The sequence below is a fragment of the Seriola lalandi genome, unplaced genomic scaffold (assembly GCF_002814215.2).
Source record: "Seriola lalandi dorsalis isolate HSWRI2012SDOR001 ecotype SW California unplaced genomic scaffold, Sedor1 jcf7180002054470, whole genome shotgun sequence".
NCBI lineage: Eukaryota > Metazoa > Chordata > Actinopteri > Carangiformes > Carangidae > Seriola > Seriola lalandi.
Genome location: NW_019525023.1, coordinates 2,966,300 through 2,993,860, shown reverse-complemented (window position 1 = coordinate 2,993,860; position 27,561 = coordinate 2,966,300). Strand labels below are relative to the sequence as shown.

At 40.5% G+C, this 27,561-nt stretch overlaps 1 protein-coding gene across 2 annotated transcripts; it reads left to right on the top strand.

The window, feature by feature from the left end:
- Positions 1–261: 261 nt before the first annotated feature.
- On the top strand, positions 262–27,489 carry klhdc3 (kelch domain containing 3). Of its 2 annotated transcripts, XM_087175468.1 has the most exons (12): positions 262–327; positions 2,086–2,327; positions 3,693–3,869; positions 4,129–4,244; positions 4,329–4,400; positions 5,909–6,122; positions 6,821–6,907; positions 7,984–8,092; positions 20,159–20,232; positions 20,977–21,055; positions 23,209–23,322; positions 23,565–27,489. In XM_087175468.1, exons 2-12 carry the CDS (start codon positions 2,174–2,176, stop codon positions 23,629–23,631), a joined length of 1,263 nt encoding a protein of 420 aa, XP_087031594.1. In that variant the 5' UTR covers positions 262–327; positions 2,086–2,173; the 3' UTR covers positions 23,632–27,489. The 2 variants fall into 2 exon arrangements, with proteins under 2 accessions (XP_087031594.1, XP_023267483.1); XM_023411715.2 differs by lacking the exon at positions 23,209–23,322.
- The last annotated feature ends 72 nt before the right edge of the window (positions 27,490–27,561 follow it).

Genomic DNA, 27,561 nt, shown 5'->3' with positions numbered 1-27,561 from the left:
TAGCAAGTTAAGTATGTCACATGGTACTCAAGAGACATTTTAACACTATTTAAGGTTGTATATGCTTCCATATAGACTAACTGGTAGTTAGTCTGACAACACATAAATGCCGAATAGACAGGGCAAGACGAAAGGTTTTATTAGGGTGACTCTTTTTAGACAGGGGATATGGTTATTTCCCGGACTCAGTAAGTACCAGTGTAAAACTCGATTCGTATCGAACTCGCGAACATGCCGGTAGAAAGAATTGGTTCGTTCATTTTGGGACAGCACTAGATAGCACTGCCTGTCTAAACACCAGTTAACCACAACCGACTCGACCTAAAGGTAGCGAAATCATATTCATCTGTTGATATTGTTGTCTGTTAGCTAACCGGTTCGTAAGGTTGGAAAATAAGCGCCAGTGTTTTAACTCTTGCCGGTCTTTTTTTAAATTCAGTTCAGGTTAGCTAGCTAACAGCTGAATAAGCCTCTACAGATTAGCTTTAGCCTGGCTAGCAACAGCTTCTCCTCCAGGACAGTTGGCTATCAAACAGCTGGATGCAGGAGCGCTATTATCAATACACGGTTCTTGTTAAAGTAGATTTTGTGAGACAAGCGACCCTGGCGGTTAGTCGCCGTCCCTGATACGTGTGCTGCTCCTGTTTGATAGCTAACGTCGACTAGCTTGTGTATGAGGCGTTAACTGTACTGTAGGAACCGTGTTGCAGCTCAATGTCATCGGGTCTAGATGAGCTTTATCAATTAATGATCTGTAGATCCCCAATATTCATGGTCAACCGGGACCTGTGCAGTAGTATGCATCGATTTTCTTGTCTCTTAACCGAGTCCCATTATGTACAAAGCCAGTGTGGTCTTACGAAGTTGCCATGGCTAGTCATCTGATATCAACAATATCCTCTTCAGTGGGTCAGGAGGGTGAAGAATCTGCTTTTCACCCTGCTCAGTTTTCACAAAGATGTATGTCCCTGTCGTCAATGTCAACGTGAGGACGATACAACATGAGAACTGCGAAAATTGCTGTTTAATTTATACAGGGAAAGCTTCAGGAGACCGATTTACTGCAGCAAAGATGAGGCAATAGTGCCATCACCCTGTGACTGTTGTTGCATTGTGAGGAGTCAGTTTACTCCCAACTGTGTTCTCGAGTTTACATGGCAGCTTTCACATGATGCCCCTAAACAATGACAAAGTGGTAAACAAAACAATGACTCTGTTTAAGTTAAGACTTACATTTGCATGTTGCCCAGATTTGGACTGTGTTGCTTTTCAGAGATATGTGGGCTAGAAATAGAAAGGTCTATGTTAAATGCTCTTCTGGGGGTTTATTTTTAAGAGCAAACAAAGGTTGGAGGTCAGTGAGAAAGTGAGTCATTGGGATGGAAAAAGCAGGGCTACATAGGGTTTAGCAAGAGGCAGGTTCACTTGGTTTTCATAAGTTGCAGGCAGTTTTTGTAAGTCATACAGGTAGTGAGTGAATATTAATCTGTAATTTTTTGCTGTTATTATTGTTGAATTACAAGCTGACATCAAACTACAAGCTGCAGATTTTACTTAGATGACATTTTTGATTTGCATGACCATCCAATCATGCAAAGCTAACTGCCAAGACAGCCAAATGACACTTTCGTCATGGCTCTCTCAGTAGATTAGAAACACATTCAGTTCATAACACTTCAGTAACCTAATAGTCTTTCATTATTGCTAAAACATTACTGACACAGTTTGTGTAATGCTAGTCATATAGGATTTTTTTTACTGATATGGTGTTGCCTAAAAGGGATGCACATTTATTTATATGATTCTATATTTAAAAGTTTTGTAGTGCAGTGGGAGGGCACAGGGATAAGAGTGAACAGAAAGAAATAAGAGTGGTAGGTGTGGGTCTAATCACCTCTTAAAATACTCTCCCAGTTTAGATAATACAGGGGCTTGTGAGCCTGTCAGCAACAGCAGAGCTGAGCAACTCTTAGCCCATGAGGACAAACAGTTCCCCTTTGTGTTCTCCTCGATTGCCCCTCCCTCCCAGTTTGCCCCACTGGTCTCCTAATCAAAGTGCTACCCCTCTTGTTTTCGTGATCCCAGGTTTGGAGGGGGTTTGCTTGATGGGGTCCAAGCAGGCGACAAAGTGATGGTCTAAGGACTGGCAGTCACAGAGGTGCTTGCGCGTGGAATGTTGCGCTGGTCGGTGCACCTAGAAGGAGGGCCGCGGAGAGTCAACCATGCTGCTGTGGCCGTGGGGCACAAGGTTTACTCTTTTGGAGGCTACTGCTCTGGGGAGGACTACGAGACGCTCCGTCAGATTGACGTGCATGTATTCAACACAGGTAGGTGGTGAATATACATTTATATCTATGGATCCCATTGGTCCTGAATTTTGTCTCATAATTTAGGCATATGAATTCTTGAATCAATATCTTGCTTTCAGCTGTTTGTGAGTGCAACTCATATGGAAACTTGGTTGTTCATCCCCTTGCAGTTTTATGAACTGGAAAACAACTTAAGAAATAATGAGAATACAATTTTCAGGTCTCAAGAGCAGTCTGACTTCACGGTCAGTGAAAAGTGTTTAAATTTTACATTGGGACAGCACTGGAAATCCAGTATGTGCAGCATATTTTCATGAACTTGTTTAAATCCGTACTTATCTGCTGTAGGTTTTGCTTGTACTCAAATTTAGTGTGTCCCAATGTTTTCCCAGTGTTTTATCTGTAATGAAGCAAGAAAATATTTGTTTTTTCAAATTAGGAAATAAGGATAACAGAGTGTTTTAGAGGTTGTTGAACCTTCACCACTATAACGGTAACTCAGTGCAGCTGGCAATTAAAACCCCAAACTTTCCATTGCGGTTTGTGAAAATGTCTCTGTTAGTTGTTTTTCCATTGCTATCTCACAAACACAGGTGTTTTCTTTAAATGTGCTGCTGTAACTTTTATAAAACTGCTCCCTTTTCTCCCTTTTCCCTGTAACCCATTTTATAATGTCTTTTCCCTCTGTGTTGTCAGCCACCTGCTTAAGGGTTTTACAACTTCCTAAAGTAGCTTGTGCCTACCTGCTATTGCCATACCATGAAAAGATCTGTGGAAACAAACCTTAATAAAGATGCCTTCAGCTGATTGAAATGGAAACGGGACCACCTTAGCTATTGTTTCAGTATTATATCTTGTCACTTGCTTTGTGCTCCCTCCCTTTGATGTCTATTTTCATGCCAACCCTTCTGTCCTTTTGTTTTGTTTTTTCCTTTTTCTTAACTTGTCTGTTTTTTCAAACACTTTCTGTTTTGAGCCTCTCAAAATACATAAGAAATAAAATGGCAAAAAAGCAGTTTGGATTTCATTCAGATGATTGACATCGCATTACATCTTCTTTTACTATACATTGGTTCAAAAACAGTAGGTTTGTCAGACAGCTGTAAGAGCTTGGATAAATTCTGCTAGTGAACTTTATTTTAAGTTTCATATTTAAATCTCTGCACATGTAGCTCCTAATTGTTTCACTAATTATTATTGCGGCTTTTGAATTTTTTTATTCTTGTAAAATGTATCTTGAGGTTCACTGTCTCAAAGTTACCATTGCACTGCAGTATGGTATTGTAGTTATGTTTATTTTGGCGTTGAGGCAAATATTGACAATATACTCTTTTTCTGTCATAACTGAATAAATATTCCTTTCTTGATTGTTTTGTACTTCAGTGTCTTTGCGCTGGATGAAGCTGCCTCCAGTGAGGACAGGAGGACATGAGCGTGCCTGTGAAGTGCCGTATATGCGTTATGGCCACACAGCTGTGCTGCTGGATGATATTATCTACCTCTGGGGTGGGCGTAACGACACAGAGGGGGCCTGCAATGTGCTTTATGCCTTCGATGTCAGTAAGTAGACTTGCATCTAACTCATGCTGTTAAGTGATAGTTTCAGGCTGTATTTCCATGAGATGCACCTGTTAGCTGTTCAGGTCGTGACAGCAAATGGGAGAGAAAACTGTGTTTATGTCAGGGAGTTCAAACACCTCTTTATATGTGTGATGACTTTCTATTGCAGATGACTCGTGTTATGTCACAACTGTAAAATGAGAGGTTAGGTCCCTCGCAAGTATGCTCAGAGTTAATATAAACTATTCCTGCTTCATAGACACCCACAGATGGTTCACACCCAAGATTTCGGGGACTGTTCCAGGGGCAAGGGACGGCCACTCAGCCTGCGTCCTGGGGAAAGCAATGTATATATTTGGAGGATATGAACAGCTGGTGAGTCTTTATCGCTCTTCACTATGTGACTTGCTCCCTGAACATTAAAACACGCCTTAATTAATCTCCTCTGCTGTTTTTTAGGCTGACTGCTTCTCCAATGACATCCACAAGCTGGACACCACCACCATGGTTTGGTCATTAATTAATGCCAGAGTGAGTTACAACCCCCAGTTGTTATTCTACAAAAAATTTTAAAAAGTGCTTTAGTTCTTATGTGTACAGATTGAATGTTCAAGTCCAAATAAAAATGGACACAAAGTGCTCACTCAGAGAAACACAAAGATAGAATAGACTGGCAACAAGCTCAGTTATATTCAAAGCACTGTTGGAGATCAACAAACCTTTGGTTATTACTGGGGTTGGCAGTACTGCTGCACAAGCGCCCACTGGTCAAATTGGCTGGTTACAAAGACACTGCAATGTAATGCAGCTCCCTGGTAGGTAGCCAAGTACAAAAAGCCTCACAGAGGATTATATACACTCCCCTTTTTGGAAATGCCATTTGTGCTTCTATGCAGTCAACCTGCTCATGTGATTGTCTCTAGTAAAATGTATTTTAAACATAGACACCATTCCATATGGTTAAGAAGGGAATGGTAGAGGAAGTCCTTTCTCTACTTTTACCTCCTAACTGATAACATTTTGTCATCACAGAGATTACAGTGTGCTGCTTATAGATTTAATTGAGCATGTGACTGAGTAATACATTTTTCTGCGTACTCCCAGACTTGCATTCCTTTTTGAAAACAAACATACCTGCTGTGCTTTTACTCAAAACCTGTTTTCTGTAAAGGTGAATTTGTTTTAAATACATTTTGTTTGTTATTGTACTGATTTCAATTTCCACCAAGCCCATTATCATCTCAAGAAGTGGTTTTTCCTAGACCACAGTGGTTTTGGATATTTACAATTAGTTTTATTTTCATTAAGCTGCCAATTTAAAATTTTTTAACATTATTCATATAATTTATACAACCTTATTGTTTTAAAAGATATTCTTTTTCTCCCACTGCTCTGTTTATGAAGCCAGTTAAAGAGCCTGCTTGCCTGCATAAAATTTGTGGAAAACAATGGCAGCACATTCTAGAAAGGAAGTCATGTGAAAGGTTTTGCCGTGGCTTTAGGCCAGTTAAATGCAAAGGGAGTAGAAGCATGCCTTTGTTGACCATAGTCTCATTCGGTGGTAACAGATCACATTTCTCCTTTGTGTATATATAGTATATTTTATTTGTTGTTCAATAGTAACCACAGATAGTATAAGCTTCATTATTATTTTGAGCTAGATTTACACCAAAAATCTATATAATGTTTTCATAACTACATTATTCTTGAAAGGAGAGGTTTGAATTTAGTGTATGCCAAGTGTGGTCCACTAGATGGTGCTGTTTACCTGAAGTTGCTGTACAAGAAGCCTCCTCTTTGCCACTGTGAGGATGAGGCTTTATATCCAGGTTTGTGATGAATATAGAAAGTTTGGAGACATTGGAGAGTTTGAAACTGAAGCCAGTTTATGAGGTGTATTATTCAAGAATGCAATAAAAGTCTGTAGGTTACATCCACTGTCCTTGCTCTCTGTCCTGTTCTGTCTCTCCACTGAAACTTTATGGAGTGCGAAGGTACAGCAGTCATCACAGCATCATCTGCTGGTCTTCTCTTCACAGGGCACTCCGGCGCGCTGGAGAGACTTCCACTCAGCCACCATCATCGGGACAAAGATGTTTGTGTTTGGAGGGCGAGCCGACCGCTTCGGCCCCTTCCACTCTAACAACGAAATCTATTGCAACAAGATCAAAGTGTTCGACACAGAGACAAACTGCTGGCTGAGTACACCTTCGACACAACCGTTGCCAGAGGGACGCAGGAGTCATTCAGCCTGTAAGACACAAACACACACACAAAATCACCACGATGAACAAATTTGGCATTATCTCTTTAAAAAAAAAAAAAAAAATTGTTTTATTCTGAAGTATTCTCAAATAAGATAACCGTTTAGCTCAGAATGTATTGAGATATGGTTATCTGAATTGTTTTCGACTACTGATAAAATATGGAGAGTAAAATAGATTAGAAAACTGTTTTTGGGGAGCTGCAGATGAACACATTTCTGAATAAACTCTGGGTGTTATGAGATTATTCATCTTTTTAACTTGGCGAGGTTAATGATCCAGCTCACTCCTTTAAACTACCATGGTTCTCTTAGTTTGAATAGCGGCAAAAAATAAATTTTAAAGAGGAAGAACTTATGGAATCATTTTCATACATTCTTATTGTAATGATTCATTTATATACAAACTGCAGTCTTTTCCCAGCCTGTGCTGTCTCCCTCTCATTCTCATGCAGGGATTCTTTTTTGTTGTTTTGTTGTTGTTTGTCCAGTGGGAGAGTAAACAGTGTTGTTCATTCTGCATCTACTTAGTACAAGAATGTATTTTTTGCCTACATTGTCTGATTAAACAAATGCAGCTAATGTAACTGGTTCGCATGTTTCCATTTACTATGCTGCAGATGTCATTGATCTTCATGATGGACCATATAAATTGGATCATTTTTTGGGTTTTCCTTTCTGTGTTTAGTTTCCTACAATGGAGAGCTGTACATATTTGGAGGATACAATGCCCGCCTCGACCGGCACTTCAACGACCTCTGGAAATTCAATCCAGGTGATTCACTACTTATTTATGTCAGACTGGGTGTGTCTTTACTTAGTGCATGGTAATTTTGTTTTTGATCTACCTGAGCTGATGACTGTTTACCTGTTAGAGGGAATGCAGCACTGGCAGTCTTAGCTGGCAATGACCCACTTTCCCCCTGGAGAGAGTCGTGTAGACAGTCATCTCCTCTCTTATGACACCATTGTTAGTTTTGTGATAGTGGCTGGCAGCTTCCTTTTTTTTGTGTGAAAAACCCTGTTCTCTTTTTGCCAGAAACACACTCGCATCAAAAACTGATACAAGTAATTAAAACTAATTCATTCACTGGAGTCTTTGTCTGCTCTTACATTTGTTGCCAGATTGATTCTCAAGTCAGCTGAAGTGTTTTCCTGAAGAAACCTTGTTCTTTTGTTCACAACAAAGCATTGTTATTAAAACTGATGCAACACACCGGGTGTGTATTCATCATCAATGCAGTGTACTATATGGTGTTAGAATATCATGAACCTGGTTTCTGCTGGTAACCATTTAAACCTGGTCTTTGCAGTCCACTAGATGGCAGCACCTCAGTTATAGACATTATTACCCACTGAAGTCTGAATGCCCTGTTGCTATAGAGATGCTATGATGCTGTTGGCTCTGAGTGTGTGAGGCTTCACAGTTCATCCTTATATGGAGCAACTGAGACAGCTTCAGCCTCGTCACTGATATTGCACTTCAGCAGAACAGAAGAAAGGATTTGATTCTATTTCTGAAATGTAAATGATTGTGTTCAAATGTTAAATTTTGTGCTATTGCTTTAGTCATCCCTTTTCATTCCCTCATCCCTTTTCCCTTGGCAGGATGGGAAGCACTAGTGGGTTTCTGTAACTTTAAATGGCAGAGACTTTGTATAGCTGCAAAATGAGTTGCTCCAAAGATCCCTCTGTTGAGCTATTTAAGGCACGTATGTAATCTGAAGTTTTACTGAGATTCTTCCATTGCAGAAGAAATGAGCCAGGTGTATGTGTGTCTATTTTTTTTCCATCATTATGTCTAAATGTTGTTATCTCAACTTATACTTGTCTTGTGTTTACATGCAACAGAAGCCTTTTCGTGGAATAAGGTAGAGCCGAAGGGGAAAGGCCCATGCCCGCGGAGACGGCAGTGCTGTTGTATGGTTGGAGATCGAATCATCCTCTTTGGAGGAACAAGGTGAGGCACAAAATATTACTACTACTAAAACTGATATATTTTTGGTATTTGAGGGTCTGTATGTGCACTGTAATTAAAGATGTTCCTAGATATTCTCTCTGTTAGGTTTCCCCTTCGATTATTCTAGTGGCAAAATTCTTCTTTTTAGATTATTCTTTTAATTCTTTATTCTTTCTTTAATGAGTACTTTGAAATGATATCATTAACTATGTATTATGTCTAACTAAAAAGCATTAATATCTTCACATACGGCATCAAAACAGTTCATTTGTTGTTGAGCACATTTTTCAAATATAACTCATTCCACTACTCTTTACCCTAAATATCACTTTTACAGGTTTAGATACATACCCAGATGCAAAGATGCATGCATATGTACATGCAGGCACATAAACACCTAAAAATACTTCAGTATATTTCAATATGCATTTGCACAAGCACACACAAATTCTCAGTATTGTGCACACATGCATAAATGTATGAGTAGGTAAAAAATTCAAGCCTAACTATTTGTTGGGGAAAGCGATTATAATTTGGATGAGCAATGATAGAGCCCCCAGTTGAATTGTTACACATTCAAACATCCAGTCTTTCTTTTTTTTTTTTCCTTCTCCCTGCATCCATTTTTCACTTGGGAGTGTTTGATAAAAGCTTAAGCTGACATCACATGATGATAAAACCACCGTTTGCCAGCTGAGCCATTGTTCTCTTATGCAGAGAGCAGTGCCACACAGCTAAATACAGACTATAGTCTGCCCCACTCGTGTGTGTCACCAGCTTTCAGCACCTTAGTTGTGCAAGTATTGTCTCGAAAATATCCAAAATATCTCAAAGTCAGAAGTTTAGTTGAACAGTAAGATTCATGGTGTTTGTTATATAAAACATGCTTTAAGTTTTTAGACTACATACATTCCAGACACTATTGATTTCCATTCATTTTAGCGGGATGTGAAAACCAACTTGCAAAAATGTGAAACTTGCCTAAGTTTGGTAATCCATCATAATGAACAGCATGTCTCATTTATTTTTGTCAGTCATTGTGTCGTGGTATAACAGATGAAAAGAAAGGACTGTATTGAAAACTCTTGCTTGTCGATGTGTCCAGCTGTTCGCATTTATCATTATTAAAACATGTTGTATGCTTCAGCAGCAGTAGACTACTGACTAGTGTTATGCCTGTAAAGTTTTTGACTACGTAGTTTGTCACAACACTTCTGGCTCTGAAAATGCTGTGAATGCATAGCTGAAAATATCTGAGGAATAATATAGACACTCCTACACACTCCATGCTCTGCAAAAATTGACACTGCCACTACTACTGCAGCCACTGTTTTCACTACTACCTCTACTACTGCTCATACTGCCACTGCTGCTCAATGTGACAAATCATGTGCCAAAGCATTCTTCTTTTTTTTTTTTTATAATCAATACAAAACATTTTGAAGTGTTCAGTATATTGTAAAGAAGCACAATATTTAGTTTCTTACATTTGAGCTATTTAGTTTACAAAAATGTTTAAAGCATAATTCTGCAGTTCATCTTTAATCTCATGGAAGATACCAGTTTGGATGATATTGGAGCTGTTGAATAATTGCACAAGTTAATTGAAGCCAAGTATTGAATTGCAAATTAATGAGAACTACTTCAGTGCAGTTCAATATCTCCAAACATAAAAACCTTTAGATGAAACCTTGGTTTGCAATAAAGAAAGAAAAACTGCAGAAAAAGTTCAGAGGTTGCCTAGAGACTAGAAATGTTTCCAACTCCCTTCTTTACAAACACTTAAATTCTTCTACTCCTGACGCTTTTCATTGTTTGTCGTCATAATCTTTATGGAGCACATGCTCTCAAGACAACAAACTGTCCTTTCTTTTTAATATGCCAACCAGAGGTTCTGGCTCCTGTAGACAGCGGCCTGTGATGAGTCCCTTGTTGGTTGTAAGACAGTAGTGAATTGGCGGGGGTTCGTAGCTGGTGAGGTGCCACTGGGCTGGTGACAGGCTTGTGATAGGCCAGCAGCCGGTGGAGTAATGAGGTAGCTAATGGCTTTAGCATGGTCCAGAGTAGTCTGGGACCTGGGCTACTGTTATCAGAAAGGCTGTGTTATCAGGCAATCCCCACTGGGATAACCTGATAGAGAAGATCGGGAGGCTGTGGATAAGAGTCCTCTCAGCCCCACTACGTCTACAGGACCTCAAGTCCTCAAGGCCGCTGGCTGCTGCTGAGTTACTTTTCTATTGCTCCAGTGTCCACCACATCGTGGGGAGGAGCACACCCTAATACACAAGTGTAATCTTCATTCATATATCATGCAACAGCATTATAGTCACTAAAATTGTTTTTTTCCCCAATATATATAATGATAATTAGGCAAAAATATAATAAGCATTTTTAGGGATATATAACACACTCACAGCAGATCTATTTTTAAAGGCCACTTCATAAACAAATAAGTAACTACAGTTGTAAGGAACAGAGAGTCCTGCTTATAAACATGGCAGTCAAAAGTCAGTACGGTTAGTTATTGATATGGAAAAAAAATATTAAGAGTAGACAGAGAGCTTCAGACGATGCTTAATTTTGAAGATTGTAATGTGTTGTTTGGTTTCTCGCCAGGATTAGTCGAGGATGGGTTTTAAGGAGTCATGATTTCCTGTTGTGAGCAGATAGGGCTGGGGCTGGAGAAGGGAGTGTCATAGGGGCCACTGGAATGATGGAGGGTGATGGCTGAGCAGAGGAAGAAATCAAACACCACATGATATCTCCAACATCCTGTTTAAAAGCATCAGGGCAGATCTTTTTTTTAGGAATCTGCGGCCAATTAAGCTTTTCTACCTTAAGCTGAATGCACACCAAGTATTTTTTATTAGGGGAGAAAGGTGTTTTGTTTGTGTTATTTGTAAAGTGGAGGGTTTTGTAGTACAGCGGTCACTCTGTTGTTTTAAGTTGAGTCAAGATGTTGTTTCCTGTTACTGTACAAATTAGAGCATGATCCTTACAGGCCAGTCGGCCACACAGGTTCTCTTGACCAGCATTGCATGTTTGTTGTTTACATGAGCTACACTTAAGCCTCTTACACACAGGAACTCCCATAAGCACGTGCACACACATACTAAGACACACAAACGCACTCCGTACCACACTCATTCGTTCGCTTTTTATTGTTCTTGACTAAAAAAGTTTTCCTATCACGGCTCAGTTGGTGTTTTAACTTCTGTCATGATTTGCAATGATTTAAGATTAGACTGAGCAAGTGTTTTTTCATTAAACACGACTACTTTAGTGTGAACATTACATTTAAAACCAGCCATTGCTTTGTCTCCTGTGTTTATTTTTGCATGACCTAACAACATGAGGGCAGTTAACAGGGCAAAAAAGTTATTGGTGTCTGTCTCAGTGCAATTGACGAATGCTTGCACAAGCTGTCGTGAATTATTTGCTGGACACCTTGCTTGTGTTTTCTTGTGGGGCTCCTCATTTTGGTGGGTCTGCCAAGGAAATTGTGTTGAAATTTATGGTCCACATCTTGTTTTCCTTGGTTGGTTGTTCTTTCAAATTGATCCAAAACAGAACCCCTCTGTTGATATTTTTCCGAGTTTATGATATTTATTTTACCTGCAGGAATTTGTTCAGGAATAATTTATCACTTTAGTGAAGGACAATAAAACTATTAAGCCCAAGAGCCCTCTGCTTTCAAAGGGGTTACACTTCGGACTGGACGTAACACTGAGGTGTGACACATTTGTAAAACAAACATCAACAACGCAATATAGGTTCCAATGAATACAAAGGGACTGGGGTTAATAAAACATGAGATTGAGAGTGCAGTGTTCAGTGTGAGAATATGTTTGAACTTGAGGATGACTTGAATTGATGTTTGCATTGAATTTGTAAATTTAGGTGCTGTTAGATTGGTTGCCATAAAACAGGAGTAGATTCAGGATATCCTTTTTTTTGTGGTATGTTTTTTTGGTACACACACACCCTCTTTGAGGGTAAATCAGCAGCGTGTGAATGACAGGCTGGGCATTAGTGGCAGTCTATTGAATGCCACTTACGTCAGTGTAAACAGGCCTGCTGAGCTGCAGAAAGGCGTGAAATTCTGCCCCATCTCTGATTTATGACCTAAAAGGGCATTCTTTCTCACAGAGTGCAATGTGATATACCCTCAGTGCCTCTGCTACACTCATTTACTGAGACTTGCTCACTGCCCCACGAAGGACGACCCGTGCATGACTAACTCCACCTGCACTGACCTTCTCCTTCACACGCGCACACAAGCAAGGACCGGCGTATTTTGCTAACTTTTTTCTCACCTTCCGAGGAACTGAACGCAGCTGAAGTTGAGATGCACATGAAGACAGTGCCACAGAGATTATTGATCTCCTGCTGAGCCTATGTTGTCATTGTTGGCATTCATCACACTCTGTGTATAATTGCTAGCGATAAGATCAGGTTGTGCTAAATCAGGAAGCATTTTGAGGTTGGGAACAGGGCATCCTCTGAGGGGCAGGATGTGAACAAGGACATGACAGATTGGCATGCTGGGAGCAGACAGCTTGGAATCTGTGGAGGGAAATCTGGCACTGTCCCTTGAACTACTTGGACATGACAACATGTATTCATTCCATCATTGCATTTAGTGAATATATTCCTACCATGAGAGATATTTATACCTCTCTAAAGACTGTAATGATGACTGATTTAAATCAACTCTGTGTGTTCAAATGTTAGTCTGTAGTCATTTTCACATATGAATACCAGATGAATGTCTGGAGAAATCGGGTCAGGACATGATCCAGAGTTGCCATTTCACACCCGCAGCACACAACACATTCTCATCTACTGGAAATACTCCCTTTATTTTAGGCTGCGAATTCTCCGGACAATAACCAGCTCAGTTCACATGTCAGCCCAGTTGGACATTACCCAGACTTTATACCAGGGATCTGGCAGAGTAAAGCCCAATTCAAGTGATTTGGACGTTTGCTTTCGCACATACAGCTCATCCAAGTAATGTGGAGGGAAGTTCAGGGTTGCAGTGCATATCTGAAAGCAGCTTGTGATGTAAGGTTTGCTTTTTGGTCTTTGGTAAATGTTAAGATCTAAAACATCCCTGTAGGCTGGAGAATATAGATTCTTTGCTTTTTTATGTGGCCTGCTGATGATGAGTGTTGTTCAAAGGGGTTTTAATTTCCTCTCACTGTGAGCAGCAGGGACCACTGGATGTCAGTTCAGGTCTAACAAAGCCAAGCCATGAATGAGTCTCTTTGATGTCGTCACTATGGTTAGGCAGACCCAGGTAAGGCCTCCGACCCTTATGTAATCCAGTGATGTAAGAGGCAAAGTTATTATCTGCCATCATATGAGCTCAGACAAATGATGGCGAGGTTAGTGGTAGTAGAAATACACCATGAAGTTTTAAACGTACCAATGTGCACCACGTAGAGGAAAGGAAAGCAGTGGCTGAAACCTGCAAATGTAGACATGTTGATGTCACTGCTTACGGACAAGGAAAGTAATAGCTGCTGCAATTTTTATATGGGTTCCACCTGCAGGCAGTGAGCTGCAACCTTTTCTTTTTATAGTGGCTGATTGCTCATTGTCTCTCTTGATGTTTGAAATAATACAAGAGGAGCACATTGTGTCACACTCACATCCAGTGGGTTAGAGCTGAAACAATTAGTTGATTAAGACTGACAGCTACTCGATAATCATTTAATTGTTGAATTCATTTTTCTCAACCAAAAATGGCACAAAAATTTGATGATTCCATCTTCTCATTCTCAAGACAATATATGTCACCTTGGACTCTCAGAACTTGTTGGTGTTTTCTAGACCAAACAATTAATTGTTTAACTGAAGAAATAATTTGTAGTTTTATCAACAATGACTATAAATGTTGGTTGCAGACCTTCTACAGATAGGAATTCTCCTAATTTTTATATATATAATATATTTAATTACCTGTCTAAACATCTAGGAGTGGCCCACACTTAGTCTCATTCCATCATTTTCTTTTTTCCAGTATAGTGTGCCATTTGTGTGTGTTTCTATGTGTCTGGACATGTTCACATGACTTAATGACTCACAGCTCCTCTTGCCGAGCCGACGTCAGAGTGTTGCACATACACACGCACATGCTTACTCTGCTCTGCCAGCCTGAATGTGTGTGCTCCATTTGGCAATATGCAGAGTTGCTTGGTACATTTAGTGAAGATGGAAAGCATGCTGACGCCAAACCTAACATTAGCTGCAGAAGCATTTGTGCTCATTACCCTGGTTTAGTACAGAATGCTAAATATAAGTAGACATGGTTTTGTTTATAAGATTCGATCTTATATTCAATTTTAGTTTTGATGTAAAATTCAAATAGGTTTCGTGTTACCACTCAATATTAAGGTAGGGAGAGTGTGTGACTGCCATACACTCTGAACAAGAGGGAGACCACATACCAGGTAATCTCACTGCTAGCCAAAACATCCCGCCACAGACCTCTTGTTTAATCCAGCAAAATCTCACCATGATATTTAATCTGTGTGGAATTTAACTGGTCATTTCAAAACAGCAAATTGTTGAGCCGGAGAGCTTCTGCAGAGTGCAGTGATTTTTGTTTAGTAGACCAGGAAGGTCAAAAGCCTGGTGCCTTGATATCACCCACAAGACCATTTTGCACCTTATCAATGGCTGAAAGCGCCGCTGCTATGATAGCCTAACCCGTTAAAGTGCAACTTGTTATCACTGTTGAACCTGACAGTTCAAATGTTAGACTAAACACAACATGGGACAGAGGCAGAACAGATTCCAAGGCATTTTATAGTTTCGCTAGATATTATATGAAAACCCGTCTGTTCAGATTTTCATTTATTGTTGAATGTAAATATCAGCCCTTTCTTATGCACTCACTGCATCCCATAATGTCTTAACATCTGCCGCTCCATGGAAACGTGCTTATCAGCACACCGAAGATTTTGATGCCTCACACATGTTGTTGTTTGGCCTTCAGTGTCAAAGGGTAAGCTGCAGAAGTTTCCTTTATTAATTGTCTGCATGCGCGTGTGTGTGTGTTTCGTATGCCTGAGATAAAAGCTGTCAAACAGTGGAGGTGACCCTAGCAGGATATGGGGCATCCAGCACGTGGCGGGACAAGACCTTGGGGCAGCACAGCGACACTGTGATTTACTCTTCAAAGACAAGCTCATGATAGTATTTCATCTGCATCTTAACCCTCCTTAACCCACTAACAGGCTGTATACATTAGAGTGTCATAGGGTTGAGTGTTACACAGCGGCTCAAATAAACAGCCTTCATAGGTGATGCTATTGTCCATTTAAACTGACATGTCTAAATAGCATTAGTTTAACTTTTGATTTACTACTGTCATCACAACCAAAACACCTCCTGGTAGTTCTACGCCCCCTCAGCAGAACAATGCCAGACTATGTGAACAAGTAAAAACTACAAATACAACACACCAGCCAAACGATTTAACAGAATATGAGACTAGTTGTTCACAATCAGCGAGTTGTCTTTAAACAACACTGCTTGTCTGTAAAATGAGAGGAAACACTTGTAGCAACAGTAAAAAAGCAGGATATGACAGAGGTAGTCACTTCGCCTGCAAAAGTAGCTAGTGTAATAATGAGCTAGTCTGATAGAAGGATTAAACCAAAACCTTGTACTGAAACTATGGTCTGTAGCTGCTGATGTTCATCAGTATTTCCTCTTGTGAGTGTCTCCTGGTGGCTGACCTTGAGTCCTGGTCTTATAACCTGCAGGTGGAGATTTGGACTATAGAGGAAGCAACTTATTTTTCCAGAATGAATCTGTTAGCTATAGAGGAGCATTTGACAACCCCCTGAGACCTTCCCCTGTATATTAACCAGCTGTGTTCAAGGCCCTGAAACACTATTTAATGTCCTCTTCCTCAGTTTTATGGGCAGCTAGGTTGATAACATCCACTCCTGATAAAAGCGACTATATTATTATTTGCATGAGATTTATAGCACCCGTTTTACTCTCCAATACCACCACCAACTCCAACCGCATTTTGCCCAAAGGGGTTGCAATCTGAGATTCATGCTTCGCTTGCGGCTGGCATCTCCTCTGACTAATCTGAAGTCAAGCGTCTCTTTCAGGGAGCCAGCTGTACTTTGTATCTCACCCTCTGCATGGGGCTTAGGTCTGGGCAGCTACAGGTCTTAATCCACTGTCCAGCCACTGCCCAGGAGGGGGCACAGATATCTTGGTAAAATGAGGTGAGACAGTAGAGATTAAGCCAAAAGAAAAGGACAAGAACCTATCAATCTGTGATAACTAAGTCTGTTGGATTTGCTTAGGAAAGTTTAGCTCCCAAACCATTGCCAACTCTTGCAGGGCTCTTAACGGTCCACTTAACCCCTTATATCAGATTCTCGCTATAGGCTTTGCCATTTAGTAAAAACATTTCTTGGTTTAAAAAATGACAGTAAGAATAGAGGGCAAAAGAATTTATGTTATTACCAAATAACCATGGCTACTTGAAGTAAATTACTTGACATTTTTAATAATTGCTTGGCTGCATACCGTCAGCTAAAACTCTGGGAAGCAAAATGAATGCTCTCTTTAAGGGAGAAATGTTTTTCACCTACCCAAGAGTCTAGCCACAGTGCAGCCATAATCATATATTATTGTTGGGATTTTGATTTTTAAAATGCCATCCATTCCTGTGTCTAATATCCATCTAATCATGCTTCATGTGTTGCATACTGCATTAATGTAGAAGTACATTACAAATTGCTGTCTTTTTCTTTGGTTTGTTGTACTATCGTTACCTGTTCCCAGCACGTTCCCCATGTTTTCACTCTGTACCAAAGTCCTGCTGAAATAATTTGATGCGTGTCTGGCCCTCCTGATAAGGCGCTCTGAAGGAAGTTGTAGTGTGTGATGAGTTCCTGTGAGCTAGATGGTTCTGAAGGACCAAAGTTCAATAGGAAGTGGAGAAAGGAAAAGGATGCAGATCATATCACTCCCAAGAATGAGGATATGGCCAATGAAGCTGCTGAAAACAGACTTAGAAAACAGACTTGTAAAGCAGTGCTGTCACTGATGGAGTTTTCTTCCAACTCTCAATCTTTTTTTTTCATCACTTTATTTGCATTGTTGCTTTTTCAGAAAGTTGTCCACAGAATTTGTGGGCAATTAAATTCCTGGACTCTTCAGAAGGTCTTAAGTGTTCCCAGGCTCTGTGGTGCTCCCTCATTAGTTTTAGGACAGTAGTTCAGCTCTTTCTTCAACCGTTTTGAGACCTCGGTGTGGAAGATAATGAGGTGGAGCAGGCAGTGCATTGCTAGAAAGGACTGGCAATTGGGTGATTAGACACCCTCACTGAGTGTTGTTTGAAATAGCAACCAGTGTTGTTTTAGTGGGGGAGCGGCATCAGTCAGGCCTCATTCAGACTGGGAACCACTGCTGCTGTAGGGGGAGGAGCACTTTCACACAGAGTGATACTTTGCTGATCGAGTAACAAAGTGAGCCAACAAACACAAGGATGCTGCATTAAGTCTCACACTGTGACTTTTCCCACTTCCAACCACTCCCAGTCTATAGCCCCTTTAAAACAGAGATCCCATTTTATTACCATTAAGAAATCCCTTTATTATGCCGACTTCGCTTGCTTACACTGAACCAACAAAAGTCGTGAAGTGCGGCACAACAGTGTTGGCATTTGGTCCGCAACACAGACATTGATCTGACTCTGTCACTATCTCTGCTGCAGGCTCAAAGGCAGGAAAACAATGCCCCCTGATTCCATGTTCATATCTGTTTCTACAGAATTGTAAGGTGGAATAAAGGCACAACATTCCCGCCTTGAACAGGCTGTGTAAAAGGGGCTTATCAGATACCTCTTACCCCCCCTTGTTCCTTCCTCTGCCTCTATGATCCTCCTCAGCCTCTTCCTTTTTGCGGTGACCAATAAAGCATTACCATTGCCTAATGTTCTGCCGAATTTCACACCCAGTCTGTCATTATCCATAAGCATGCGAGAAAGCCTTGTCCCGTGGGATGCAATCGTCACCTCTCTTGTTGTCCCTGTTCAAGCATCCCCTTATCTGCACCCTTTCACGCGTCAGCATCCAAGGCCTATAGCCTTTCTCCATGTGAGCTTGCATAGTAGTTGACAGCTACTGCAGTGTGTGCTTTAGATAGAGATGCTACCTTTCATTACTTCTGTAATGGAGACAGACTGTTGACGTTAGTGTCTTTTCTTCACATGCAACATCTAATGTAGCCAAATTTAGTATTTGGATTTTTTCTTTTCATAAAAAAAGTAATAATATTCATCATGCTGAATTTGTGGCCAGCAATTCATAAGGACCAACTAGAGCCAATGATGACAGACACATTGAGAAAGCAAAAACTAGAGGCTGTTGTGGGCCACAGATGCTTAATGACGGCCTGATTGCATCCAGCAGCCGACTGTTGGCTTGGTGTGTAAGGACACTTCAGTCTGAAGTCCTAATAAATGTCCTGTTGACAAGGTTCAATGCCACCAGGAATGTCACTGACCAGTGTTATAGTTTTAATGAGATGTGTTTGTGAGTGTATTAATAAATAACCTTAATTACTGTAATTTAGTTCTCCAATAAGTTGCATACAGCCAGGTCCAGGAGTAGACAGTCTGATGATGGGGGGGTGATTGCAGGTATTCTGATAAAGGCTCATGCTGTAAGCCTGGGTGGACCACCTCCTGGGGGGGGGGGGGGGGGGGCGTAATGACTTCCCCAGCTGGCCCCCTGGGACGACTGTGCTCGTGCTCTGCTCCTCTCCTGGCCGCTTTAAGCCACCACAGTGTTTGTTTAGGGAAGATTAGCAACGTAAAACCCTTACAACATCCTGAACACGCAGCAAAAGGGAGACGCGATGGAGAGGACAGCGGGAAAGAGGAATAGAGATTGATGGGTGGAGAGACAGAGGAGAAGAGAGTATATTGTGTTCAGCAAGAGGATGGTTTCGGGGATAGAATGAAAAATGGAAAGAGACTGAAGAAAATGGGAAATAAAAGAAGTGTAATTCGAAGCAATTCAAAAAGAAAGATCATTTCAACAGTGCTGTGGTGGTGTCTGATGGTGTCTGGTTGCCAGTCAGTGGCCAGTTCATGTGTAGCGGAAAGCATCTTGTGAAACTGCTGTTAACAACCAAACACAGCTGCAAAGTCTCTGTTATTCTACATGATAGATATTCGCAGACACTGAAGGGCACGGTGAAGGCACCTGAGTGGTTGAAACTGTCCCCTGGATAGTGTAACACTGTACTGTGCATTTTTATCTTCTAAACTGATTAGGCTCTTTGTGCACCATTGTTACGGATATAAAAAGCAAGCAATGAGGTGCATTGCATACATTTCTAGAAATATGCTTGCTACCTTGTTGGAATATTAGTTCAATCCAACAGACTGTAGCTTGTTACTTTTACTTGAGTTTTTATACATTATCTTTCTAAGTGGCCAGGTTTTGCATTTTAATTATTGATTAATTGATACAAAGAAGGTGACTGAAGAGAGATGTGACACAGCAAGGCTTTCTAAGCTGTGGTGCACCAGGTGTGTCACAGGTGTGTGTGCTTAGCGGTGGCAGGAAACAGATGTGCAGTGATATCAACGGCTGCACAGGTCTGGGAGACTATCAGCACGGACCAGCCTGCCGTCTCACTACAGTGCTCGACTTCCTGTGGGCTTAAATCAAGCCAGCCTATGATAAGGAGAGGAGAGCGCTGTGTGACCAGTGCTGCTCTCTTTGAGAACAATCTGCGGCTCCCTGATTATGAACCTTAGTGATTAAAACAAACAAAGACAGTGAGAGGTTAGTATTAGGGAGCCTGTAGGTAACTAATTGTTGGGAATTGTGTGACTGACATGAGGGAAGTTGAACATCAATTACAGGCTCATGCTCATGAAAACAGAAAGGAGGTTTAAGACCTTACTCTTACTCCTTGGGGATTGGTTTGAAGCTTTGACCACTTGTAATTTTCAATGTATTTCTGTTGACAGTCCTAATATTATAAAATCATTCTTTGTTCTCTTTACAGTCCCTGTCCGGAGCAAGGAATGGGAGATGAATTTAACCTCATGGATCATTCAGACCTGTATATCTTAGACTTCAGTAAGTATCCCTGTCATTATCCTCCAGATACCTAAGTCCACCTCAGTATTTTCAGCCACCATGCTTGGTTAAATAATATATCTGTTGGTCTCCTCAGTACATTTTATATTACCAGTACCCTCCTGACAGCGCTGCTTCATTTCTCACCTGGCCTAGTAAGCCTGGCCTTGGCCCTGCTTTGTGTTATCACATGGCGCACTTCCGTCTCTTGGACTACCAAATATAGCCATATCCTGCCTGCACTGGGGTAGCCTGTAATGCTGTCAGGTCACAGTTAGGGTTTGTGTAGGTGGGCTTACACTGGGACACAGGGACCGTATGGGACTGGCAGTACCCACTGGCGTCCCCTGTGGCATACTCCTCCACGTGCCAGTCGCGTGTGTCCTCACAATGTTTATCACTGACCATATGGTGGAGCAACCATGACGGTGATTGTAATTGAGGGGAAGTTTATAATTAGTATTACAAAGGAGGTTTAGAATAAGATGATTTGTGCACTGAGTTAGCATCATCATGTTCTCCATGTCCTTGTGTGAATTGTGTTGTTTTTCTGCAGTATGTTATAAACAAAACGTGGTTTTTACATCACGGAGAGCAGATCGAACTCCTTTCATCTACAGCTTCTTAGATCTGACCTGCCTGACTCCATTTTGAATTCCCACAGCTGAAATGGATATTATTAGCCTGAGTATGATTAGTATCTGTGATCAGACTCTGACTCATTACACTTTCTCTTCTTTTCAGGCCCTAATTTGAAGACGTTATGCAAAATAGCTGTTATTCAGTACAGTCTGGAGCAGTCAGGACTCCCACATGATATCAGGTCAGACAAGCTTCCTCTTCTCAAACATTAGTCCTGTTTTGTCATTGAGCTGACACATTGTTGTTCATGCAGTTTGTACTATGTTTGTCATTGTTGCCACCACTATGTCTCTCTGAATAATGAGGTTGTTTTTCAATGAGGCAAATTATGACTCATTATCCTCCATATAACAGTGCAACAAGCTTTTTTCTGACTTTACTTTAAGGCCCCACATGTAAAATTTGTACGTAATTATATAATCTTCCAATTAACAGCATGAACATTATTCAATCATTGTGAAACATTAGCATAGACTATATAATGCTTTCAGTTTGTACATTGTGTACCTGTGTACAATTTGCACAAAAGCTGATGCATTGACATTCAGAAGAAAATGGTATAAAATAGGAGGAGGAGAGGACTTTCTCATTCCATGTATTTGTAGCATGGAAGTGTTAAAGATCAACAAAAATAGATAAAATATAGCTATGAATAAATGGTGTGCAGCAAGATGATACATATAAAGTCACTGTCTTGAAAAGAATAAAGACAAGACCCAAAAACTTCTCTCTAAACTACAGTAGATCCACTTTATAGCCACACACACCAGCACAGGTGAGTTATCTTTGAACACATTATGCTGTCGGATAAAATGTTTTATAAGCTGCCAGAAATTCAAATATTAAAGGCAAAAATTTCTTTGCTAGCACAGTCCAACTGTTGTTAGTTGTATGTGGTTTCAGAATAGTAACCAGCCTAACATCGGCCATGTGAGAATCACTGAGTGCGATCCACATCTGGCTCTTGATTAATTCCTTGGATAAATGATTTGCCTCTTTATACAATTTCAGATTCTATTTTTTTGGGCCTTAAAATGTTGTGATATTGTTTAAAATGCCTCTTCATCTACTATATGTAATTTGTCTTCTTAAACCACCAAGCCGGAGTAAGCTAAGAATTTATAGGTTTGTAATATTTCACATCTTGAGACCAAATCATTGTTGCTTGTTAAAAAAGTGGTGGAAAAATCATTCCTCAGACGAGCTGCTTAGCGGGCCAGTCGTTCAGTTATCAATTACATGTTTTCTTCTGCTCTCTTTTGTTCCGTTTTGTAGAGTTCAGTTAATGGCACTAATAGTTCTGTTTCATTATGAGCAGACAGGACGTAGCAGTATTAGTCTCTGGCTCAGAAGCTTACTCTTAGAAAGTGCCGTTTCTACTCAGCACACACACACTTATATTTTCTCAGATCATGATAAAACTGGAGATCTTAAATCTTAGGATTAAAATATGAATTTTGGTGTTTTTTTGGCATCTATTCCAAATTAAATTCATTCACCCAGCTATAAAACAACAGTGAAATAATTGAAAATAAATCAAAAGCACTGCCTCCTAGGTATTAGGTTGGAAAAAGAGGAAACACTGTTGCTTAAAGAGACTAGCGTGATAAATTAATAATACATAATTTTACTCAGTGACAAGTTTGAAAATTATTTTTACAGTTTTTTTGAGAGGGACTCAAAAGTTAGCAAATATCTATTTGATGTGTTGTGATGCAATCACAGGGTAGGGAAGTTGTAATAACTGTGTTAAAGCTGGTAAAACACGTAAAGGCAAAAATATGTGTCTAAAAACAGTGTGTTTTCAATAATTACTCTCTCGTCAACCACCTTTACTCAGCTTCAGATTGAGGTGAAATGTTTTAAATTGGCAAGTTCACATTCATTGAAATCTATGGATTTTTTCTATATTCACACAAGTATAAAACCATTTCTCAAATATCCTTAATGAAGAGATTTTGTCAAGCTGATGTCGCTCATTAGAGGAGTGTGTCTTAAATGGAGGGCTTGCACTGAAGTGTTTTTTTTTTTCTGCGTGGAACTTGATACTAATTACTCTTCTTGGCCTCCCATTTCTCTCGCACCGTCACTGCCACCTTGCACGCTCCCCACTTTAGCGTTTGCAGTTGTGTTTCTAACCCTTAGAGGGTTTTCTGTGGGGTCACAAGACTCCTTTGCCCCTCACTGGCATCTCCAGCTCCAATGCCAATCTCCCCTCTTAAACACACACGCGCACAACAACAAAAAAAAACGAACAAAGCAATTGAGAGGGAGTGAGTGTGAAACCAGAGCCAGTGATAACAATCTGGAGCTCAACCTCTGACCTGTCATCAGGTCAGCACTAGAGCCTGTTGTCAGCCCCTGCTCCTGGCTCTCGTGTTACAGCGGGGCCTCCTCTCGTCCTTGTCCACATCGTGGCCCTTCGCTCGCACAAGGGGGGAGCACAGGGTGAGAGCAATTGTCACACTATTGCTTGATTGTCAGTACATTAGATATTTAGCACTTTGGATATTTCAAACTATAGAAATCTGTTATGTATTCAATCAGTCAGGAAAAAAAGGTTATTAAAAACATCACACAGTAATACAACATGTTTGATTACAATGTAAAAACATTTTATTGGAGTTTACTGCAAGCCTTCCGTCTTCCTGAAGATTTTCGTTGCTAATTCTTCCTCTTGTTCACGCCAGGTGGGAATTGGCAGCCATGACCACCAACAGCAACATCAGCAGGCCCATCTTCTCCTCCCATGGCTGATGCTGCTGAATGTGAAGCAGAACACAGCTGTTTCAGGACACTGGGCTTTTATCTTTCTAATCAACTGAGCTCTGAGGGACTGTTTTGTAGAGTTTGGATCTGTATTGGATTTATTTTCCACTTTCTTCAAGTGAAAACTCATTACTGACCAAAATATCCTGCCTGTGACTTCCTCAGACACCATGAGCTCTCTCAAGTCCGTGGATATTTTAACCCTTGAAGACAGTGGTTATGTGCTACAGAAATCATTGAGACCTGTTCACCCTTTTCTCTTCTTACTAGCCTCTCTAGAAATCCAATCAGCCTATGATAATCATAGACTTCAAACCTTAAGCACAGGAAGAGACGAGAACTTCAGCCAAAGGTCTTGAGAGCCAACCTCTCTGGTGAGGATTTCATCCTGATGTCACACTAAACAGATCTCCCTGAAGAAACAAACGTGAACCGTCTGTTCTGTAGAAATAAAGAACCCCCTTTCACACAGCCTGTTCAAGGCGGGAACTTTGCGCCTTTATTCTGCCTTGCCGTTATGTATAGAAGGTATGAACACAGAATGGAGGGGGCATTGTTGTTCCGCTTTTAAGCCGACAGCATCCGTGGAAAGGGGAGGGCTGGTGTGGCGGGACAGACGCCGATGCTGTTAACTTATATGTCACTTCTCTGATTCAGAAGCGCCGGCATGTTATCTGTAATCACACACTAGGGCGGCATTATGTCGACTTTGTTTGGTTCAGTGTAAACAAACAAAGGCAACATAATGAGGTGTGTTCTTAACTGCAGTGCAACAGGATCTCTGTGTAAAAGGGGCGAGAGACTGGGGTGGTCATGAGTTTGTAAATCTTGCAATTTTAACTTGGTCCGGAAACCATGTAAAACTACCATGTCCATTAGCGGCAAATGAAGTTATTGTACACAGTATACAGAGAAGGCTAACTTAACTGTCTTGGTGTTAAATGAGACGGAACATTTGCTACCACAATGTTGGGGTATAACGCTTGTGAAAGGTTCTGTTTGACCAGTTTTCAATGCTTAGCTTTTCCCCCTACTTCATCATAACTCAGCTGGCACCCCACTGCTCTTAAAGTGTCTCAAAGGTGACTTGCAGCGCGGCTGAGGCAAACTCTCTGCCTTGTAAAATAATCGAGTCCATCTACCTCCCTCAGTAGCATTGAGTCTTTAATCAGACTTCCCACACATGAGACATCGACCCCCTACCCCCCAGAAAAAAAGCCTTTTCCCTGGGAAGTTTGCATTTGTGGTTGTCTGTTGTATTCTTCCAAGAAATGTCAGTGTCACTGGAAGAGTGCAACTCATCTGCCACCCAACCCCCAACCCCCAACCCCCAACCCTGTAGTTTGTTTTTCAGTGCCAAATGTGGAGGGGAATCATGATGCAAATATATACTGTGTATGTGTATAAGCACGTGGTCCCGTCTACACACACAGTAATCCCAGCCCACCTCCTTCAGTTTGCCTGTTGTTGTCGGGGAGCTCATCACTGATATGCATAATGTAGTTGTTCCTCTTATAGACAATCCGACAGCGTTCAGAGACTCTCCTCGTGAGCTGCGTCTTCAGAGTACGGGGAAAAAAACCAGGAAGGTGTGCACATGTGTTTGTGTACAACTACGAGCAAAGCCACACCTGAGCAGATGTTGTTAATGCATAAGGGCTGTTATTAGATTACACACTCACCACACAGCTTGAAAATAATTTGGAGTAGCTCAAATTGGGGATGTTTATTCAGGTTGTATTTTTTTTTTATTAAATAACTAATTGCAAATTTTAGAACAAAACTTTGAAAACTTTTTTTTAAAAGATTTTATCTCCATCCACTTTAATTAAAGGATAAGGTTGATGATATTCTATGTTTTTGATGTTGTTGACAACAGCAGCTACAACAGTGGGGCACTGAGATTTTTTTAACACTTGTTACTCAAACAGGAGTAAAGAGGATTTGTTGGGGACTCTTTTGAAGTCACTGATTTGGTGCACGGTGTATCCAGGATTGATTCAAACTCATTTCTTCATTGTTATGAAGAAACGTGACCCAGTACAACTCTGTGACTCATTTATTGGTTTTTAATAGTTTTTGTATATCATTGAAATTTTATACCGGGTGAGATGTATCAGGCAAACCTTGTTATACCAGTTAATCATTGGTTTTAATCTTTGCTGACAATAAGAAAATATAGAATATCATCAGACTTATCCTTTCAATCTTATAAATAAGGTTAATGAGTAATACGACATGATGTACAAATGAATGACTTGGTCAGGATGGATACCCAGGCAGAAGAGATGTTATTAATACTGCCTGTTTATTTTAATATTTTCATCATGGGTGTTAGTTGTATCTGGTCCTGAACAGTACAAAGTCCTAAACTTTGCAAAACTAAGATGTGAATAGGAACTGTGTTACCACACACTTGTGAGCTGCATCAATGCTCTTCAGTCCTGGTCTTTGGGACAGTGTGTGCTGTGGTTTTCTGTCCTGGCAGATGGTTAAATTGAATCTGTATCAGTCAGTCCCTGATTGGCCTGTTAGAATTAAGCCCAGCAGGACTCCTCGCCCTGAACATCAGGACTGAATAACACTGACCTACATCATTAATGTTTACAAATCTATGTATTTCATGTAAAGCAGTGTAAAACAATCTTAAATGCAGGTTGAAGTCGCCAGATAACTGCACTAAAGCCAAATGTGGCATGTCAGGCCTTACAGACAGGAGACATGTTGATGCTGCTTTTTGCCTAAGTACTCCAGAGTTTGAGACATTTGCCTGCCCAAACCAAGTCTGAGTTTTATTTACAGACCGGTGGTGCCAATGTGACTCAGCGAGTCTTATGCCCTCTGCACTGCACATGCACATGGACATATCACACACTTGAAATTCCTCAGTACCCCAGTTACTTGGACTATACAGCAGGTAATGCAGTGAAACCACAGGGAAGCTAATCGTGTGTCCACTCACACATATAAAAAAAACAAAACAAAAAAAAACCAACTTCTGGTGAACAAATCAAACTGTTAATGTGACACCAAATGGCCGTCGGCAAAACTGATGATATTTGTTTAATTCTTTTTTTCTAATGTGTGGTGTGGGAGTCATTTTTATTTCAGGATTTTGGTCTTTTTCTTGTTGCTTGAAGATTATGGGTGATGGTATTTTAAGTCAAGACCTTTTCAGGAATCTGATATGAAGTTAATATTAAGGAAATGACAATGTAGACACTATGGTCAAAAATAAAATACCTGCACAAACAAATTTCCTCAGTGATGGTCACTCACTTACTTCCAGTAAGGCAGTGCTTATGACAAGACGGTGATTTTTGCCTAAATATATTGGCATTGCATTTTTAATGGCAGTGATGTAAAACCCCGTTAACACGTATTTTCTGAGGCTCCTCTGTTGGTTCTCATTTAACTTTGTGAGAAGGCTTAAGCAAGTAGTTGATCAAATGTCGCAGGGTGACTTCTGCTTTACCAAAATAAGTGCATCAGTAGATAACAGCGCACATTCATGATGAAGTTATTCAGGATGAGCAGTAATTATTTGCCAAGCAGAGGTATGTGACTCAACTGATCTCATGCCAAGAAGTGTTTAGGGCTTACAATATGTTGTTGAATAATACATAAACAACAAAGAATTCTTAGATAAAAAAAAAAATCTGAACAAAGTATGGAGTGTATTTTGATTCATTTTACAACTTTGCAGGCTCCTTATGCTTATTGTTATTGTTTTATATTTTACACATTTTTTGAGGGGATTCTATCTGTCAAGGTTGGTCAGGACTTCCTGTGCAATATGCTTTATAAATGTATCAATAATAAAAAGAGACAATTTGAGTTGTTACACATCTGGATCCTTTTCAAACCTTTTACTTTTTAACCCTTTACAGGCTTGTTTCATGTTCAGATCTTCAGGGC

Coding starts and splice junctions, on each gene's coding strand:
- klhdc3 (XM_087175468.1), top strand. CDS start 2,174: ATGTTGCGCTGGTCGGTGCACCTAGAAGGAGGGCCGCGGAGAGTCAAC. Junction 2,328..3,692: donor CGTGCATGTATTCAACACAG/GTAGGTGGTGAA, acceptor TTTGTACTTCAG/TGTCTTTGCGCTGGATGAAG. Junction 21,056..23,208: donor GGACTCCCACATGATATCAG/GTCAGACAAGCT, acceptor ACCTGTCATCAG/GTCAGCACTAGAGCCTGTTG.